Source organism: Euprymna scolopes, chromosome 20 (assembly GCF_053919585.1).
Source record: "Euprymna scolopes isolate OS-2025 chromosome 20, ASM5391958v1, whole genome shotgun sequence".
NCBI lineage: Eukaryota > Metazoa > Mollusca > Cephalopoda > Sepiida > Sepiolidae > Euprymna > Euprymna scolopes.
This window is the reverse complement of record NC_136501.1, coordinates 3,264,617-3,279,455: the sequence shown is the minus strand read 5'-3', so window position 1 is coordinate 3,279,455 and position 14,839 is coordinate 3,264,617. Positions and strand designations below refer to the sequence as shown.

General features: G+C 35.6%; 1 protein-coding gene across 3 annotated transcripts in view; it reads right to left on the bottom strand.

Moving 5' to 3' along the window:
• LOC145241295 (voltage-gated delayed rectifier potassium channel KCNH8-like) overlaps window positions 1–14,839 on the bottom strand; it is a 504,754-nt gene that overhangs the window by 50,662 nt on the left and 439,253 nt on the right. For all 3 annotated transcript variants that reach the window (XM_080104041.1, XM_080104042.1, XM_080104043.1), the window contains 3 exons: window positions 13,748–13,947; window positions 8,574–8,823; window positions 4,087–4,313 (listed from right to left, as the gene is read on the bottom strand). In XM_080104041.1, coding sequence (XP_079960167.1) covers window positions 4,087–4,313; window positions 8,574–8,823; window positions 13,748–13,947 — 677 coding nt within the window. The remainder of the gene's footprint in view (window positions 1–4,086; window positions 4,314–8,573; window positions 8,824–13,747; window positions 13,948–14,839) is intronic.

Here is a 14,839-nt window from a genome sequence, read left to right as displayed (position 1 = left end):
AAGAACAGAAGATGGAGAAGAAATCCACAGCACGCCATCTTCGTATCGGCGAGCTGTCTCGTGATGTATACACCTTTTTTTTTTTTTTTTACATGATAGTCACCACTTATCAAGGCCCGGAAGCTATTTGGGGATAAAGGTTATTGCGTGTACAGTAATCAATGGGATAATATCGTAGTAATCGTTAGTATTGGAGATTTGATAAAGTGTCTTACTTAAGGGGGGCGATTCATCTGGAATTTGTTTATGTTGGATTTGAAGATATCCAAGTTGTAGTCAGGTGGGAAACAGGCAAACGGAAGAGAATTCCACAAGCATACACTTCTAAGAAAAAAGCTTTGTTCATGGAATCTACGTTTTGTTTTTGGCACAGATAAAGAGTGGGGAAAAGTTTTGACAGTGGTCTCAGCTAGACGGGTGTTTATCATGAAAGATTGGCGAGGGGGGACTAGAGATTGGAGCTCAGACGAGCACTTGCCATGGAAGTAACAATAAAACAAAGACAGGCTTGCAACGTCTCTTCTGTGGGAGAGAGGTTGCAGTGAAGAGAACAGGGCATACCCCATTAAGCCACAAAGTCTATTTTGTACTCTGTCAACGGATGGTGTCACAACTAAAACATGTCAGTTCGATATATGATGCACATGAATGATTCGAGATGACACTCTAAAAAATTCTGCATAAATACATTCCTATACAACTTTTCGTCTCAAAAGTAGACAATAGAAAAAAAAAAAATGATCCTAGGTGGGTTGAACCGGTTTCTTCCAAATGAAAATTCTTTAGAGAATATCAAATTCCCAAATGATCTCCGGTTGCATGTATACGCCGATCCAGGAAAATGATAACATTAGGTTTTTGCAGTTCTTGAAGGGAGATGTTGATGTCCTCCTACTGTTGGATAAAGCAATTTGGAGATCGCGTGCGCGCACACACACACACACACACACACACACACACAAATTCCAGGTTAGCAGAAAAGAAAGAAAAACTAGAAACAAATAGATTCGAGGTTGGACTTTGTACACATATTGACCTCTGATGGAACAAAGAAAGAAATTGTCAATAAAAGCAGGAAGTCCAACGAATACAAAGAAGAAAGAGAGAGAGAGAGAGAGAGAGAGAGAGACGAGAAAGATGGAGAAAGGTGTGCGATTGTCACGTCGTTAGCTCGCCACCTCCAATCTCCACCTTCCACCACCCTTGCTCGACATATCCTACTGCCACTGACAGGCAAAATAATACAGTTTTGTTTATGAAACTATCTTCGTGTTTGATTGTCAAGAGAGAACCGACTATACAGCACTACATACAGCGCCTGGTATTCACAAATGGTCACCCAGGCTCAACGTTGCTTAACTTTTGTGATCTAATGAGGAGCAATGTTTCAATGTGATTATGCCGTGTACAATAGATATTAGAACTCGCCTTTAATTTTGAACACCATTTTCCCAACTTATAAAACTCTCTCATTCAGCCGTTGAGTCTACCAAAAGCATCAACGGTCTTTCGAACTAACACACAAGTAGTAAAAAACCATTCTCCTAAAATGATCATCCACTAACGCACCAATCATCGTTAAATCACCAAAGCTACGCAACTGGTTGAAAATCAATCAATAATTAACAAGAAAAAAAAAAAAAAAAAGAAAAAAGAAAAAAAAAAAGAAAAAAGAAAAAAAAAAAGAAAAAAAGAAAAAGAAAGAAAAAAGATCTCGTGTAAAAAAAGGGCAACTTCAATATCTCATTAGGTCGGTGTAAAAGATTTTGCCGATTTAAATTTTCATTTTGAAAATAAAAAGCTGCATTTAAAAAAAATGTTATTCATAATAATAACTACTTGCTCTCTCTATACCTTGATTCTATTTGTCCAGGAGCTTATAAATTCATCGCTTGTAAAATTCTTTAGATTTTGATGTAAAATATGAATCTAACTCATGATCAATCGTCTCTCATGATATTAACCTAAGGCTATCTAAATGATCCTTGTTATAAGTGATAACCTGAGGGAGCTAGGTCAGGAGAATACGCAGGATGGTGCAAGATTTCCCAATCAAATACTCTTAGGAGATCTGCGATGAGTAGTAGTGTGCATGATGGAAGATGTCTCGCTTTCTGTTGACTAAAGGTCGTTTTTAGATCAACATAAATGAGAATATTACAGAAAAATGTGAATGCTGTTTTAATAATGTGAAAGAGAAAGTTATAGGTTTGGTTATATTGTTTTACGGCATATCAACCCTTTTCAGGTTATTTAATGCCAAATCCAGTTATTTTTGAAATAGTATTCATGTTGCATTCAGTTATTTTGTAGAAAGTTTATATTCTTCAAGTTCTTTGTATCTTCAATCGCTAGTTTGTAGTGTTTGGTTTGGTTGTTTTATGGTGAATTTTATCGTTTTTGTTCCCTGCCCTGCAGAACATGAATGAGTTTTTCAATGGGAGAGGGAAAAAGGGTTTACAGTATTAATATTTGGAACATTTTAAGTTAGGAAACCATTAAGGAAGTAGGGGGAGATAGAAAGAGAAAAGGGGAAATGGAAAAAAAGAACGGGGGGGTTGTTTTGTTCTTAGTTTTACAGAACATAATGAAGTTTTTGCAAAAAGAAGTAGAAAAACAAAAACTAAAAAGCATCAATGTTAGGTGCATTTCGTCTCAGGAAGCCAATATCTTCAGACAGCCTGATCTGGTGATCTGGTAGCACCAGAAGAAAGTTAAAAATTAATCATGGTGATATGTTTCAGTAATAACAATATGCATCAAATAAATTACAATTTTTTTTAACATAGGCATCACCACTTATCAAGGCCAAGAGGCCACTCGAGGATAAGGGTTAAAGAGTGTACAGTAGAAATTGGACAATATAGTAATCTTTAGTAATGGAAATTCTGTAAATTTGTTAACCTCAGGGGAACGGCTCATCAAAAACTTGTTTACGTTAGACTTGAAGACAATATTGTAGACAGCTGGAAAGCAAGAAAACGGAAGACAATTCCACAGGCGTGCAGTTCTAAGAAAGAAGCTTTGTTCATGGAATCTATGCTTAGGTTTAAACTCAGACAAAGAGTGGGGGAAATTATTGATAGTGTTTTCTGCTAGACGGGTGTTTCTTGTAAAAGTTTGGCAAGGGGGGACCGTAGATTGGAGCTCAGTCGAGCAATTGCCGTGAAAATAAGGATAAAGCAGTGACAAACTCGCAACATCTCTTCTGTGAGAAAGAGGTTGCAGGGAAGAGAAAAGGACATCCCTTATGAGGCTACAAAGTCTATTTTGAACTTTATCAAGGAAGGATAAGTCCTTTCTAGCAGCTCCTGCCCAAATGTGGCAACAGTACTCCATCCTTATCTTATATAGATAGAGAATTGCATCAACAGTGAGATCGATAGAATGATCCCACCATTTTTCCAGCAGTCTTGCCAACGGATTTAATGTATGTGTTCCATTTAAGATCAGAAGACGAGAGCCATTCATTTCAATTGATGCCAGATGGGGATCAGAGCATTGATGATGTAAAGATAAAAGCTTGGTTTTAGATGCATTAAAAGTAACAAGCCACTTCTTTCCCCATTGTACCACTTGCTCAAGATCAGAGGAGAGAGAATCAGAGAGAAATTGGTCGTTTACGGTCTTAGATGTGCTACCATAGATAGTAGTGTCATCAGCATACATGTCTATGAATGATGTAAGGATGTGATTTGGAAGATCATTAATGTAGATCAGGAAGAGAGTTGGGCTCAAGATTGACCCCTGAGGGACTCCAGCATTAATACTGTGAGCTTCTGATTTCTACCCATCAACTACTACTCTTATGAACCAATCAGAGAGAAATGATTTAATAATTGAGAAGACATTTCCAGCTATACCGTAGCTGGAGATCTTTTGTTTAAAATTTCCTTTGTACAGACAGGCAAAAACTTTTGTACCGACCTGATAAGTATCCGAACTCCAAATGAACAAAATGTAAACGTTTTCAGCGTGGAAACGAGAATAAATCAGAAAGAAAGAAAGAAAATAAAAAATAATTGTCCTCGTCCATAATTTCTTTGATGTGTTCAGCGTCGTTATGTTTTGTGTGATGATACTCACGTCAAAGGACATATCCTCATCGTCTGTATCTTTTAAGTTAAATGTTAATTCCCGTTGTATGGAATGTGCGAGCTGTTCTGCCACGTTAGGATATAAACCTAGAACATTTATTAAATCCATCGTGTTGATGCATTGGAGTTCACAGTATGTCAACGACTTCACACTGAAACTCGACGTTGATACGGGGTCATCAAATTGAATATCGATCCCAAATAAATCACCTTTGCCTGAAAAAAGATCAAAAACACTTCTTTTATTTAGCAGTACAAATATTTTTTAAAACAATAAAACAAGTAAATACATGCTCGTAATATATTATTAAAAGCCGAAACAATAATTACACTGAATTTATAATAAATTTTAACCTACATTGTATATATATATATATATATATATATATATATATATATATATATATATATATATATAAACATTATGCATCAACATTATATATTCAAAATTATATATGGTGGAACGATAAAATTGTCGCCATAGAAAAGACGACGATTCCATTTCAATTTGATGAAAACCGGTTTTCTTTTATAAAAAAAAAACTAGAGTTACCTCCCTTTTCGTTTTCTCATTTCCTTTCCTTAGACTTAAAGTAAGGTCCTGTCTCATTGGCCAAAGGTGCCACTCATTGACCAATCACAGCAAATTAAGTGGGACTAGAGATTCCCTTTAAACTCACTCTTTCGTTCAAACCTCTGTGGAGGAAAGACTTATTATTTCATCTCTCTTTTCTGCATTTGAATGGGACGTTAAAATAATTGTTTTGCAACCTGCTTATTTTATATTTGTATTTATTTGAAGTTAAATACACTTTTATTGTTCTCCGACTTGTATATTCGTGTTTCTTTTTCGTCTGAGTCCTAAGTATCTGGTCGAAACACAACACTTTTTATATTGCAGACCATCTATTTGTTGGCCAGTTGTGTACAATTCCCAAGAGTGATAGGAGCCTTCTATCATGTCTGAAAGTGACACAATGTTGAACAAGCGAGATGGGAGGTGCTCTCTACCGATTCAAGTTATGACAACAGGTCCATTGCCAGCACCCTCAAAATGCTTTGAAATGAATAACAGAAATGAGCCCAGGGTGATGAAAACAAAGTTTCTGGCCACGGTTATGGTCTTTGGTGAAATTTCAAGTGAAGGTTATATCATTTTTTTTTTTTACAAGGTTTTTACCACTTATCAAGGCCCGGAAGCCGCTCAGGGATAAGGGTTATTGCATGTACAGTACGTTAGTGTGGGGGTTTAATAAAAATGTCTACTTAAGGGGGCGGTTCATCAGGTATTTGTTTACGTTGGACTTGAAGACATCCAGGTTGTAGTCAGGTGGGAAGCAAGCAGACGGAACAGAGTTCCACAGGCGTGCAGTTCTAAGTCGGCTTGAAAGTCAACACCAAAGTGTACCTGAATGTGCTGAAGAGTATGGTGATCCCCTGGTGCAATGAAGTGGCCGCTGGCAGACTCTGGGTGTGGCAGCAGGACTCAGTGTCGGTCCACAAGTCCAAAGAGATCCAGACTTGGCTTCAGAAAGAATGCTACGACTTTGTACTCTTCTCTCACTGCCCTCTAAACTGGGCTACTTCGAGAACCTCACCAACATAACCTTCCACAACAGCAAAACCAGTCTGATTGCTGAGTATTCGCCAAGTTTCCACCGGTGTTTGTGGAAAAGGCATGCTCCCACTTCTGGACCTGTATTGAGGCTGAAGGCAGTTACATTGAATATATATCATCTCTGCTACATAATCAAGTTACCCGAATTGATTTTTTTCAATAAAAGTTTTTTTTTTAGGGCGACAACTTTATCGTTCCACCCTGTATATCAACTATATATCAACATTATATATATATGGTGTGGAGTTGATAATTCCCATAACCAGATCCTCAGGTTGCGGATAGAGAAATGACATTACGAAACAACTGCAAGAGTGTAATAGCTGCATCTGAGAATAAATATACTGAGATGACTATAAAACACATTGGGTCACATAAATTAGGAACTCGTAAATTCTAGAAAATCTATAATAATGTGATGAACAATGTCTAGGTTGTTCTTGATGTGCGTATATTCGAATATCGCATTGTTTGGTTGCATAATTTTGCTAGTATATTCCTATCCCCCCAAAGGATGTTCGTGTAGGCATCTAGCATTTTGCCATATCGACCGCTGTAAGTCAGCTACCAATAGACAAAAATTTATAGCATCAAGAAACAACTGTAGCTAAGAGTAAATATACTGAGATGATATAAAACACATCAAGTCACAGAAATTAGGAACTCGTGAATTCTAGAAAATCTATAATAGTGTGTTGAAAATGGATAATGAAAATTACCTCACTCTCCAATCACCATGAGTTTGCGACACTTGAATGTTTTCCAGTTTTGGACAGTAGAAGGCAGTATAATGATAATTTTGTTCGTCAAATTCCATATGTGTTTGTTTACAATATCATGTCAGCTGATAATTGGGCTTCTCTTATAGATAAAAAGGAAGATTTTTTACAGGGGAATATTTCATGTAACACCGGTGTATTTTTGAATATGTTAATATTTTACGTTGGCTGGTGTAACGTAAAATATTCCCCTTTAAAATTTCTTTTTTTAATCTATAAGAGAAGAAAGACTATTTTTAAGATCGGATTTTTTCGATTTTCGATATTTATCGGATGAATTTCTGCACAAAACATACTTAAGAACACTGCCAGAAATATAAATTACGTTTGCGTGAAATTTGCAAAAGATAAGCTCAGCCTTTTCGCAACCTATGGAAAAGGAACTAACAAATACACAAAGTGAGTTTTATATATATAGTAGCATACTCCCAACTGTGTAAATGAAGAAGTAATCAGGGAAGGTCGCAATAAAGATAGTAAAGAGCAACTTGAATTCAAGGAATTTAATCACGGCACTTTTGCATTATACGGACGGCACCATTTTTGATGCGTTTCACTAAACTGTTGCCAAGTGGCTCTTCTTGGTCACATATAATATATATAACTCTGTTGCCACAAAAAATAAAAATTAAAACTATATTTTATTACACTAACAATTTTAATTTAATTCAAAAAATATTTCGGAAAAACAAACAAAAAAATCCAATGTTATTTTAATTTGAAAAATGTTTCATTTAAATTATTAAATTGTTCAGAAAAAAAATTCCATTTTTGAATTAAAGAAAGATTGAATATTTTTTCCCGGATAAAGATAGATTGAATATTTTTTCCCCGGAACATTTTTTAATTAAAGTAAATTCTTTAATCAAAAAATGTTCCCGGAAAAAATATTCAATCTTGCTTTAATTCAAAAGTTATTTCATTAAAATTATATTTTCTTACGCAGACCTTCCAATAAATGTTTTTACAATCATATTTTTGATACATTTTTATTCGTTTTCAAATATTTTGTGTTTAGAAAAAAATCCTTTTTGTTGCTTATTTGCCGTGTTATTTCACCAAGAAGTAATTAGAGTTATCACTCACTAACAATGGCGCCGTCTGTATAATGCAGAAATGCCTATGAATACAAGCGATTGAAAAGTTGAAAAAAATGGTCTTTCATGAAACAGTAATTGTTACTTTGATGGACTTCAAATAATGAAACTTCAGACACAAGCACTGACAAACAAAAATGCATAATCAACTTGGTTAAGTAAAGTATGGATCTTGGGTTTACTTTCTCCAGCTTCCCATATTTTGTACTTTAGTCTTCACATTCCATGAGCGAGGTTTCTGGCAAAAATGTGAAGAATTCTTCCTGCCTTAATCGAAATCTATCCATCTAGCATTTATCGTTGGGTTTTGACCTAGATGTAGTATTTTTAGTCCGTCATGTTGGATAAAGGAACTTGAAGATTATGCACATACAGATTCCATGGTAATAGAGAACAAAGAAAATACTATGTCGCACATTGACACTCATATTGACCTCAGAAAACAAAGAAAATACCATGTCGGACATTGGCACACATATTGACCTCAGAAAACAAAGAAAATACCATGTCGGACTTGTACATATATATTGACCTCTGTTCGAACAAAGAAAGAATTTGTCAATAAAAGCAAGCGGTCCGACAAACAAAGAGAACAGAGCGAGTCGGAGAGATACGCACGATCGTTACATTTTTAGCTCGTCAATCCTAACCTTACACCACCCTTGCTCGATACGCCCGACGACCATTGACAGGTAAAATAATAAATAAATAAAAAACAGTTTTGTTATGAAACCATCTCTTTGTTTGTTAAACGGCTGGAACAAGCTAGAGTGTATATATTTATTTAGCAGCACGCATCTTCATAGAAGTGCAACAGACATGATTATACATACATGACCAATAAACAGATAAATTGCATACTATACAACCCTTACATCAAGTGATTTCTTACCTTGTCTGGAGCGATTTTCAATAAAAACAAAGATTAGTAGAATCAGAGTACTCCTACAAATTAAACTATACCAAAGAATGCAACACTTACCCAGAAGAGCAATAACTTTATCGTCTTTCAAGATCTCCAAAGAACCTGAAAGAATAAAATACAGATAGCTGACGGCGTCTCCCCGGTGGATGAGGTATTCGCCAGGGACACAAAAAGATCGACGGATTTGTTGAGAGATGGCTTTCAAGCAGCCGTGGTTGATGCCTTCAAATAATGGTAACGACAGGATCTCTTTGTACAGATGCATGGAGATCTCTCCTCGGATCTCTTCGGGAAATTCATAAAATAACTGAAAAATAAAAATGGTAAGAAAAAAAGCTTTTATTATTTTAAGTCAATTACCTTCGAGATATTTTACAAAATGCAACTGAAAATTTTCAGATATGAATACAAATTAAACAGGAAAATAAAAAAAATATAATTAATGTGAAGATTGTCTATAGTTTTTCGTGATTGAGTGATATTTTTCGGGAATTAACCCTTCATGACTTGGTTGAACTAATTCGTTCAGTCGTAAATAAATGAATATAACGGCATAAATAAAGTGGGAATTGATTCAAACACGCCTTGTACGTATTAGTTCAGTATCTGCGTAGATGCCAGATACCTCGAGATTGCAACTGTACATTGCTTACATTCAGTATGCCGCCATCTGTCTCAAAGAGTGAAGGATTTCGTTTGCTATCATAAACACATTTTTTTTCAAGCACTATGGATAATAATCAAGGTAAGTTTATGAAATGCAAAATTCTCAGTGGTAGTTTAATTATTGAACTTCATAATTTTTCCAGCTTGAAGACAATCATAGTATTGCGCGAGCCTTTTCTAGTCTCACACAAAAACATGCGTTCATATTTCAAGCTATTACTTGTCATATACATACGTGCACACAAACATACGCGCCCATGTCCACACATTTACATATATTCACGTTCGCGTACATACACTCACATTCATGTGTATACACACCCGCTAACATACGCACATGTACACACACATGGACAACGTCACTTCCTCTGTCAAAGGAAATCCACGCATTCACAAAAGACCACCGGAAACAAGTATAAAAGCAAGAGACAAGCTGTTTCCAGTCCTTTTCAGACCAGCTTCCTAGCTGGACGGTCTACGGACTGACAGCATGCCTTTTCAGCAGGCGCGTACCTCACGCCACTTGCTACCATGTGGGGCAAAAAGCTAACAAACAGTACATACACTTTATACGCTTTCTCTCTCCATGAACTGGATTGACATTCTCACTCTTTCTCTCTCTATATATACAACTTGTCCCTGAGAATACCTTCGCGTAGCTGACTGCTAACTAATGTCAACCCTCTATCCTTTTCTTTGTCTACACGATGGACTGCCATTTCTCGTTCTATTACATTACTCACTTCTTTTCCCACGTGCGAACAAACGATAGTGAGATGAACACACATTTCCTTTTCTTTCTACACCACAAGTCTCGCAACAAACGATGGTTACACCCGCGTGGACATGAACACATGTTATATCTAAAACATTCATTCTTTCAACAGTAAATAAACGACACGTTTATCTTATCCATTAATTGAGTTTTTGTTTCCTTCAATTCCTTTCGTTTTATTATTTTTCTTTTGTAACGGGATTGGGATTTATATATCCTAGTCCTCTACAGTATCATTATCCTTTAAACTAACTAGAATTAACAATAAATATTTTTTAATCATCTACATCATAATTCAGGTCATAAGGGGTTAATTCCTATTTCAGTCACGGAAATTCTTTTGAGTTGAAAACAAAACACAGGCTCGTCAGATTTTGATATTGTTTTTTTTTTTTTTCACGACGTAACGTTCGTCCGCTTATACACCTAAACAGCAATAGCAGCAGCAGCAGCAAAAATAGCAGAGGTTTTTTCCAGTTTTTCTTTCTCAACTGACAGCAAACTGTCACGTGAACGAAGCAATGTCAAAAAAACAAAAAAACACCTGTGAAACAAAAAATATCAGAACTTATCATCAATTCGTAACAGCTGCCAAGACTAAGCATATTTCCTTTAATAATTACAAGAAACCTTCTCAACCACTGGTTGCCATGGATAATGATACAATACCTGAAAGCACTTCCCTCAAAATCCTAGGATAAACATTCACAGACAACATGAATTGGAGCAAATACATTGATGCAATTGCCAAGGCTGCTGTGAGGAAGGTGGGCTCTCTCTACCGTGCTAAGAGGCTACTAATAGCTGAGAACATCCGGTATCTCTACAAGGCCACAGTTCGACCACGCATGGAGTATTATTGCCACAGCTTGGCTGGTACATTTGCCACTAGTCTCTCCCTCCTAGACAGGGTTAAAAATGTCACCAACCCAATAGGCCCTGAACTATCAACTAAACTCCAACTTCTGACTCATCGCCGAAACGTGGTATCCTTGTGCCTGTTTTACAAGTACTTCAATAGTAGGTACTCAGATGAGATGAACTCAGAGCACTAGTACCTTCTCGACAACAATATCCATGATAAATCCAACAAGCAGCAAAATCCCACCCATACACTGTAGAGATCCCTAGATGCCGTAAACTATTTGAATAGCTTTTTCCCTCGGACTGCTGCACTGTGGAATTCCCTCCCAGACCCTTGCTTCCATAATTGTACTGATATGCAGAAATTCAAGTGTAATGTGAACAGACATCTCGCTGCACAACTCCCTAAGTAGTATCCCTGCACATCTGGTCTCAAATAGTAGCCCCTCATAACTAAGTGGCTCTGTGCCTTGTTTGGAGTAATGCATAAAAAACAAAACATAATTCACAAAAAAAAAACATAATTCACAAAAAAAAATATAATTCACATAATTCAATTTTCAACATCTATACTTTCTCTCAGTTATTTCAAACTCGATTGACTGTTTTCGCAAATTCGCCACTTTCATCGCCACTATTCTCCACAAACAAATGCGGACTCTTGAGAGCGAGCAACCCTAACAACAAGGATAATTGAGACATTAAACATAACGACAAACAAAATGTCTCCTCTGATCGCAGCGCAAACCTAAGCTCCGAACTACGTCCACGCGTGATATATAAAGGTTTGCGCCATCAGTTGTCACCAGCCTCGCATGGATTACTTTCTCTTTCCTAACAACAGCAGCAGTTGACACGAACATCTTTGCCCTTTCTTTCTCTGACAGCGGCAGCAACAACTAACACAAAATCTTTTGCCCTTTCCTTTTCATAGCAGCAGAAGCCGTTTGCTCAACAGTTATCTCAAAACGTCTCAATGAGAAAATTTTGCTATTTTTCTTCTCAAAAGAATAGGATTTTTCATTCATTACGTTTCTTCAAAAAATATTAAATTGATTATTCTGTCTGCTATTTTTGTTATAACAATTGTTTTTTTTTTCTTTACAAAGAAAACTGTAATATTTGCATAAAAAGGTTATAGTATACACAAACCGCTTTCTATATATATTTATGTATGCGTATACATATTTGTTTAAAAAAATTGTCTACCAAACTCTTCTGTCAGTTTTTGGTCTACAGACATGAAACTTAATATATCAACCCAATGCAAAACTTTATATTTGGGGTTTAGCCGGGGAAAATTGGAACAAAAGTGTAAAAATTAAAAAAATAATGGAATTTTCCAGGTGAAGGGCGAACGACGTTATTGCAAACATGCATGTGTAACGTAATAGCTATGTTTTAATTTTGTTTGCAGCAAACATGTTTTTATAGCTCAGGCATTAACGCCAAAGAAAAAAGTAATTCTTGGTGTTAGCACATGAGTCACTTTTTCAAAAAACTTTTTAAATCATTGCGTATAATCTATATAATTATAAGTCTCAAATGACCTTGTAACGGGTGTTGTAACCCAACATCCGTTTTACAACTTCCGGTTGCACATACATACATAAACATAAACCCATAACAGCGTAAACAAATAAACACAAATCGCTGGACCGGTTTCGTTCCAACAAACGGACTTCCTTAGAAAAGCGAATATCTTAAATTCATTGAATAAAAAACTTCAAGATATGGAAAGCAAATGCAAATAGTGATTACAAACACTTCGTATAATCATCGACCTGTTTCATATATACGATATATATTATACTAAATAATCAATGCGACAATAAAATGTATTGTTTTACTGTGTATGTTTTCAGCGTCCCAATTTTTTTTCATGTTTAAATTATCCAGATAAGCAAGTGTTAATACTTTCTGCTTTTTTTTTTTAGATCGTTCGTTTCCGTATTATGTTTAAGTTATTTTAACGCAATTTTCTTACAAATAAATCTACTTTAACCCGTTGACAGCCATAAGATCATTTTACAATGGTGATTTACCCACCGCCTTCCTCTTTTTTAAATTTATTCTCCACTTTTTAATACACCTTTCTTAAAAACATTCATACATTTTCTTTTACATTACCGACATAAATAAATGACCCCGAAAATATGTTTTTTAAAAGTGCGTTACAAATAAATAATCAACACGACAATAAAACGTATTGATTACTGTGTACGTTTTCAGCGTCCCAATTATTTCTTTTTTCGCGTTTAAATTAAAAGATATATTAAACTTTGAATTTAACTTTAAGTATTATGGTATCTGTTTAAGTACACATTTACCTATAAGTATGGGAAACCAGTTATAATTCAATGGCTGTAAGTTTTTTTTTTTTTAAATAAACAATTATAAACAGAACGTCTCATAGAAATCTATCTATATTCTTTTTTTCATTTTAATATACTTTCATAGAAATGTTTCTGTTATGTCACAAAAAACTATTTTCTTTACGTCACAAGTGTCATGCTTATATATTAATTCCATAGCTAATACAACATACTGACCCAACGGGTCACGGGTAGCCTAGTATAATATAATAATAAATACGAAATCTGCATTAATCAAAATATCATATTTAAGCATATTTTACGACTGGATAATGCCGTGTGGCGTGCTAGCATATATATATATATATATATATATATATATATATATATATATATATATATATATATATATATATATATATATTACTACTTCGGGAGCACATGTTTTTCTTACTCCTTGTTTCTGTGTATTTTCTGTATAAAATTTCTCATACTCTCTCTCGCACAACATAAACCGAATCAGACAAAATGTCTACCGACAAGGGAGATAACTATGGAAACGATAGCAAACAACAACAACAACAACAACAACAACAACAAAAATAACTTACCTCATTGAAGTTAATGCCGTTGTTCATTGTCCATGTACTCTGAAAATATTCCTGTATTCTGTGTTTTAGCGGCTTTGGAATATTGTGCGTATGGTAGAAATCTTTCAGGTCGTTTGTTTTGATATGAAATGTGGCACGCCGGGCGTAAGCTCTTTGGACAATAGCAGTAACGTTACCAAACACCAATGCGTACATCATGGCTGTTGGGAAAGAACAAAAGTAGAAACAAGGTAATTAAGGTCATTCGAAAATCTCGAAAGTCATAAATCAATGTTAAAAACTAAAAGAAATATCAAAATTTATTTAAAAAAAAACAACAAATAATAGTTTTGATGTAATGGAATAGCCTAACATCCCTTCATAGATGAAATGAACTATGGATATATTGACCCACCCTCTCACGTGACTGAGAGAGAAGGAAAAAAGACAGGAAGAGAATAAGAAAATATGTCGAGTAACTCTTATTTCACATGTATTCCCTTGTAAATAAAACCCCTTTGTCTTTCACCCATAACCCCGTGTTTTTTGTTGCATTCTTATTTAAAGTACCTATTTACAATGCCTCCCCACGGGACAGAGTAAGACACCAGGGTCGTTTTTTAATGTGAAGAAAAGGTACAAAAATAAAAATTGTCTCAGTCGTGAAGGACTGCTCCTCCACCGAAAGAGAACAAGAAATGGAAGTGCAGCATCTGAAGAACAGATACTACACTTTGATGGTATTTATTTGCTCCCCCACTGAGCAAATTAGGCACAAGGCCGTTTTTAATGTGAGGTAAAAACCAGCTCCCCTAAAAGTAGGCAAAAGGGGGCACTCTGGTTACCAAAAATAATAATTGTCCCAGTATAGAGGGTTTCCCCTCCATTGACTGGTACAAATTATCTTAAGTGCAGCATCTGAAGAACAGATGGTGTTTATTTGCTCCCCCACTGAGCAAATTAGGCACAAGGCCGTTTTTAATGTGAGGTAAAAACCAGCTCCCCTAAAAGTAGGCAAAAAGGGGGCACTCTGGTTACCAAAAATAATAATTGTCCCAGTATAGAGGGTCTCCCCTCCATTGACTGGCACAAACCATCCCAAGTGCAGCATCT